Here is a 7,163-nt window from a genome sequence, read left to right as displayed (position 1 = left end):
GGAGACAGAAGCTGCACTTGGCATCTATAAAGTCATAATGCCAGGACCGTTTCCCCTTCTACTATGGCTTCAGCACTTCCTCTCCTAGCTAGCTGTTTTTTAAATATGTGGAATGCATCGCCTACTCCATCATGGTTCCTGAAAGCTTACCATTACAATCTTTGGATCCAGACCAATTAAATCAGAATCCCTCATAATAAGGCCAAGTAACAGGTTACCTACCTAACTGTAATGAACTCAAAGGATGGAAAGCTAGCTCACAGAAGAAAACCTGAATTCTTACCATATCATTTAAGACCATTAAAGTTGTGGACCCAGTGTATCCTAACTAATATATCTATTAAAACTTCCTCCATACACTATGCTCCAGCTTCTATTTTCAATATCAGAACTACGACCTCTCTCAACACATTGATGATGCCCATGTGTAATCTCGGAGGCTTAGGCAGGAGGATGGCAAGTTCAGGGCCAATCTGGACTAGAGAGTGAGTTCCGGCTACCTTGGGCAACTTAGTGATGCTCTCTCACTTTCTCTCCACATATATGTATGTGCATGTATATGTGTGTGTGTGATATGTAATGTATATTTATATATAACCAATAGAAAGGAGATGGTTGTACTTATCTGTAATTGCATAAAGAAGCACAGTGAGTAAAGAAGGAATTGTACATACAGTGCCTGCAGAGGACACGGAGTAATAGGGTGAAAGGATCAGGCATAGATTCAAGAACCATCTATGTATAACTTCTTATATAAATGGTGTGAAATGTACCATCTCCTTCAAAAGTTAAAGGTAAAATATTTCAGTTCCCAAAATTAGAACAATATAAATTTGATTCGCCAGGGCTTCTCCACTAATACACCCACTACTTAAATTTATTCTGCCATCTATGGTATTATCCTTGATTGTGGCAGTTGTGCATACACACATACACATAAAGTTTAAATTTAGCTTCTGCATCTGAGAGAAAAACTTTGGTAGTCTTTCTGAGTCTGTCTCATTTTGCTCAGCATGATTTCTGGTTGCACCCATTTCTCTACAAATTTTGTTTTTCTTAATGGTTATTAAAATTCCTTCAGGTTTATATACCACATTTTCTTCATCTGCTTATCTTTTGACAGGGAATCACTTTCCTTTCCACCACATTCTCTGATGACTTGTTTTGCACATTTGACTTACATACTTTTTATCTTCCTTGATTATCAGGGGTTGATACCAACCCTGCTCCACTTAATCTTAAAGGCCAAGAGTGGTGGAACAGGATGAATGAATGGGTGCTAGGCTTTGTAGCCTATATGGATATTATTGGTAATCAGAGACTGTATGCACACACAGGAAACACCTAGACACTGTGGAAATCCACTCACCCAGACTCTCTGCCTTTCTAAGGGTGGTGAGGTCTAGAAAAAGGCAGTTGCCAGACTTTGTAACCATTGATGAAAACAGCAGTTGGAGTCAGAGGATCAGTTGGATTGCCTCAAAGGGAAAGTAGGATTTGGGGATCACTATGGATACTGATGATGGTGAGCTTTACCATATAGCATAATTCTCTTCAATAAAATCGAAGGAAAAATATTTTAGGCTAGAATGTATTCTGTCATTCTTTATAAATGTTAGTTTAAATTCATCAGTGTGTATTGTCAGACAGGGATGGCTCACACCTTTAATCCCAGCACTCTGGAGGCAGAGGCAGTCGGATCTCTGTGAGTTCGAGGCCAGTCTAGTCTACAAGAACTAGTTTCAGGACAGTTTCCAAAGTTTCTCCAAAGAGAAACCCTGATTTGAAAAAAATAAAACAAAACAAAAATTATCAGTGTGTATTCCTTATTCATATAAACACTTTGTACTTTGTCTCTTCTTGTTGGTGTATTCCACCCTTTTGTTAATTACCCTTAAACAGTCATTCCTTCAGAAGAAGCTACAGCGTTGGGGAGGTAAGACCAGCAAGCAAGAGCACTTGTTATGCAAGCAGGAAGAGCTAAGTTAAAATCCCTTAACCACATAAAAACCCATAACTCCAGCATTAGTGGGTGGAACGGGCAGATACTGAGACCCCTAGTGGAAACAATATGCTCACATTCCACAAGAAATCCTATCTTAGAGGATTAAGGTAGAGGGTAATAGAAGACATCAGATGTCTTCCTATGGCCTCTGAATGTAGTCACACTCAGGGAAGGTGAGGCATCTTCACAGAACACACATATAAACACACACACACATACACTCATGGCAGGGTGAGGGGAGGGAGAGATGGAAGGGAGGAAGAAGAGAGAGAGGGATTTTAAAGTATTCCTTGTGTTTTAGACCTTAATATTTGGGGATCTAATACCAATGTCAAAGTAATTTTCAACTTTGTATTTTTCTAGGAAAAAAAATCCTCACCTGCTATAATCTTCTTCCTCATTTCATCCTTTAATAAAGAACTATTACCAAGCAACTTCTTTCTATATTGATCGGTTCTGTCTATGACCTTTCCACTCAACACCAATACTCTTACGCTACAGTGACATTTTACATAACAGTAAAGAATGCCTTTATGTGTGGATCTATTTTAGCATCTCATACATCTGTATTGGCAAAACCCAGAGGGCATTGGAATTTGCGCAAGCCTCATGACTTTCTTTAGACTAATGTCTGAATCCTTAAGTTTCCTAGTGTTTTAGGTCCACACCAGGTGTTACAACGACATTTAACAAGATGGACCAGTGGGTGAGGGCAGCCTACACTGTGTCTGGTTATCAGCATCTGCTTTCAAGGCCTAGTAAAATACAACAGTTGCTTCATATTTAAGGAGAAGCAAAGCCATGGAACAGACGTCCAGCTGAAAATCAGACAAAGCTGGGATTTGGTTCACTGAGACCGCGGCTCACGCCAAGTTTTATTTTCCCATAACTGACTCCCAGCCTTGGCTGAAAGAGCTGTGAGCCTTTCTCACAAGGGTAACCTGGGTCACAGCACAGGGAGGGAAGGGCCTTCCAGGAATTAGGTGAGAGATCCTCCCCTGCCTCTAAATCAGCCCAGTGCTGTCGCTCTTGCAGACCGCGTTGTAAACTACAAGACCTGACTTGCAATAAATTAGAAAAACAACAACAGCAGCAACACCTCATACCCCCCCCCACAACTCACATTCAATCCGGATTTCTAGAAAACACCAGAATAATGCTAAAAATTTTCCAAGGCGGTACCAGATGCTTAGAATATGACTCTACCAGGATTGATGACTTTTCCAAACTCCTCTGAACTAAGGAAGGAATGGGAATGCCGTGGAAGAATTTGTAGGTAGCACATTTGACACAGAGAACACCTGGCTGGGGAGGACCTTCATCATCTGCCAGCACCAGTCTGTGCTGGACTGAAGGCCCATTTCCTCTCCAGACATCTGGAGTGTCATGGATCCTGCTGGCTCAAGACTGTGTGAAACTCTGGGAAGCAAATAGTTTGAATCCCTGTTAACCACCAAATATGCCTTTCTGTTGTTATTCTCTTGGGCTTCTCTATTCATCATCAGGAGGTCTAATGCAATCTGACCCGAAAGAGCAGTTGCAAGTCAGCATTCTGTCATTAGCAGAGAGCTATAGCAATTGTTTTCCTGGTGACAACTGGGACAGCTCATTGGATCTCCAAACTGCTACCTGATTCAACAGTGGTGATAAGGACGCCACAAAAATAGTGCCTGTTATCAGCAGGGGTGTGTCCACACAATCTTATTTCATCCTCACCACAGCCTGTGAAGGAGGCTTGATTTCTTTAAAGACTTAATAGCTAACCTGCCCGAGATCACATAACAAATAAATTGTACTTTGGATGTGGATCTACTGGCCTCCAGAGTGACTTCTTTTGTTTGTTGATTTTAGTTGGTGGTTGTTTTTCATATTTTGAGGCAGAGTCTCACCATGTAGACCAGGCTACCCTCAGAGTCAAAAAGATACATCTGCATCTGCCTCCCAAGTGCTGGGATTAAAGGTGTGTGTCACCATAAGTGGGTATTGTTGATTAAGGACAGTATTCCTGTCTCTAAACATCCACATTGCAGAAGGATAGAGTTCACAAATCAGCTACTTATCCATGGTGATTTATGATGGGGCACCAAGAAGAATGTTATTTATTTGTAGTTTGAGCCACCTCAGGGGATAGTGAGCTAATGAAAGAGAACACATAGCTGAAAATGAACAGCCACATTCCAGAGAACTATTGGGTAGCATTGTGCCTATACTTACACTACTATACTTTACAGCAAAACACTTGTTAAGACAATAGATCTTATTTTAATGTTGTCATAATTAAAATTCATAGTTCAGAAAACTAGTCTATATGCAAATCAAGTTGACACCATCATTAGGACAGATGTGTCATTTGTACCAAGACCTCACATCAGAAAAATCTGAGCTATGTTATATTATTTGGTGTAAATGTTAATCTTTTCATATACTTGCAGAAGTATAGGATATAGAATATATATTCTATGAAAATATAGAGGATAATGAAATATAAAAAAATTGATTCAAGGAACTTTAATTACAGCTAAACATCAAAAGTAGTGAACTAATGTTTTAAAAAAGATTTTTTAAAAGATAAAACTTTTGTGAGGAAGAAGGGTTTCAGTGGGAAAGGGAGGTGGTATGAGAGATGGTAATTGGGGATAAAAAAAGATTACCAAAATCACACACACGCACATACACAAAATTGTTACATAAAATGTTTTATGCATAAGAGAAACATAAAAGAAGCCATTGCCTCTGGTTCCAGCCTTCTGAACGCGAGGCTTAGCTCATCGGCAACTCTTCAGCAAGCCTATGGGAACAGCTGTGAAGTACTCAGCTGCCTGAGGCCAGCAGTGCCTCATGAGTCTCATACACACCATCAACATGAAAATTGTGAAAACACTAAAGTTCAGCCAAATTCTTCCGCTCTCCAAAAGGATTGGGGTAAAGTTCAACCCATATTTTCAGTGACTTTTCATTTAGGCTAACGTTTCTAACTCTAGCTAATTACCTCCCCAGGCTTGCCAGAGTCTAGGGTTCTGGCAGGTCCCCATGTCTGATGGGATGAATCACTTGTAGCATAGAGCACGTAGGCATATTGACGGGTGCTGCTCACAGGGAAGAGGACTCAGGACCCAAGAGAAAGGGACTGCATGCTCTCTCATTCTCCCCAATCATATTATACTTTTCTCATTTCCCACCATCTTTGAAAAAGAAGGGAGAGGGTATTACATATTTTTGTTTCAAAATGCTAACACTTTAAGCCGGAGTGTTTCTGGCTGCATAGATATAGATAGATGATCGATGATAGATAGATAGATAGATAGATAGATAGATAGATAGATAGATAGATAGATAGATAGACAGACAGATAGCCAGACAGACATCATCTCTGTCATTACAGCCAGAGGACACTTCAGACATTCTAATGTTGCTTTTGATCTCCTCCAACCCCAACCCAAGACCTCTCCCATAACAACAGGCCCACCACAGATAAGAGGCGAAAACAAACAAACAAAAAACAAAATCATAAATGATTAATGCACCTAGCTGGAAGTGGTCAATCTTCAAGGTGCTGTTGTTGACAGGACCAAAGATAGTGATCACAGAGATCCTCCTGGTAGCCATCTTGCAGAAGCTCTCCAGATACTCATCCCGCTGCTGCACATACATGCTGTTCTCAGCCTTGGGAGTGGTGATCAGCTGGAGGCACGGGAGGATAAGCAACCATTAGTTCATAGTGCTCGGGTCAGGAGGAGGCCGAGCCCAGAGACAGCTGAGAGCATAGGGCATTAAACTGTAAACTGCTTTCTTAGACAGTTGCATAACTGAGACAAAAATGACCATTTAAACTGTCTATCTTCCTTCCTCCCTTTGTTCCTTCGTTCCTTCGCTCCTTTCCTTCCTTCCTTCCTTCCTTCCTTCCTTCCTTCCTTCCTTCCTTCCTTCCTTCCTCCTTCCCTTCCTTTCTTCCTTCCTTCATTCCTTTCTTTTCTCTCTTTTATTAAAAAATCTTTTCTTTTAAAGTAAAATAGAACCTAGTCCAAATAGTTCTGATGCCTCTCCTCAGTTCTCTAATTCGCCTTCATTTTATCTGTACTGTGGCTTTCCTATTTGTGGGCACACAGAAACATTTCTTCTTCACATCTGTCACATTCCATGAATTTCTGACATACAATAATTATCTGCCTTCCTCTATTTTGATCTCCATTATCCCAACTAACTAATCGGGCTAGTTCAATAATGTTTTTTTTTTTTTCACTTCCACAATGTTTAAAGAGTTTCATAGCCAGGCCTGCACACTGTGGAACAGAATTTTTATTAGGCAATCTGGAAGACAGTATTTATGGTGGCTTTGGGGACTATATTTTGCCTCACAGATGGTATTCGTTGTCACACTGGGCCCAAGGTGGGAATTCTGATACTAGAGCTCAACCCTACCCCATCAGGATGGCTTTAACTGTCTCACTTTAGCCTTGCCTCTAAAGTGGATCTGGGATTTTCATCCCTATTTGATGACTCCTGACTTTTGAAGGAAAGATACAGCTGAGGTATTTTTGATCTGTAGCCATCTGGGGCACTGTATTTTATTTTGCTTTGGTTAAAACGAGTATGCTTTGGTTATTCTATGTATGAATGTATGCATGTTTGTATGGGTGTGCATGCATGCTTGTGTATATGCATGTATATGTGTATGTATTTTGTTAATTATCTAGGCTGTCTTGTATCCTCTAGAATGTCACAATGTTTTGAATCTACCCTAACAGGAAAACTTCTCCGATACTTTGATCATTTTATTTTTATTTTTATTTTTTTTTCAAGACAGGGTTTCTCTGTGGCTTTGGAGCCTGTTCTGGAACTAGCTCTGTAGACCAGGCTGGTCTCGAACTCACAGAGATCCGCCTGCCTCTGCCTCCCGAGTGCTATTTTATTTTTTTTAAAGATTTATTTATTTATTTATTATGTGTACAGTATTCTCAGTATTCTGTCTGCATGTATGCCTGCAGGCCAGAAGAGGGCACCAGATCTCATCACAGATGGTTGTGAGCCACCATGTGGTTGCTGGGAATTGAACTCAGGACCTTTGGAAGAGCAGGCAGTGCTCTTAACCGCTGAGCCATCTCTCCAGCCCCTAATTTGATCATTTTAGTCGTCTTTTTTGAAACTTTCTTCAATGTCA

At 40.5% G+C, this 7,163-nt stretch overlaps 1 protein-coding gene across 1 annotated transcript in view; it reads right to left on the bottom strand.

The window, feature by feature from the left end:
• Window positions 1-7,163, bottom strand: part of Ccdc80 (coiled-coil domain containing 80) — a 35,514-nt gene that overhangs the window by 18,584 nt on the left and 9,767 nt on the right. The window contains exon 3 of the mRNA XM_050148895.1: window positions 5,530-5,686. Within this exon, the coding sequence (XP_050004852.1) occupies window positions 5,530-5,686 (157 nt within the window). The remainder of the gene's footprint in view (window positions 1-5,529; window positions 5,687-7,163) is intronic.

This window comes from Alexandromys fortis, unplaced genomic scaffold (assembly GCF_014885135.2).
Source record: "Alexandromys fortis isolate MF-2015 unplaced genomic scaffold, M_Fortis_MF-2015_v1.1 scaffold_4, whole genome shotgun sequence".
NCBI classification, from domain to species: Eukaryota; Metazoa; Chordata; class Mammalia; order Rodentia; family Cricetidae; genus Alexandromys; species Alexandromys fortis.
The sequence above is the reverse complement of the archived record's forward strand: the minus strand, read 5'-3'. Positions and strand labels throughout refer to the sequence as shown.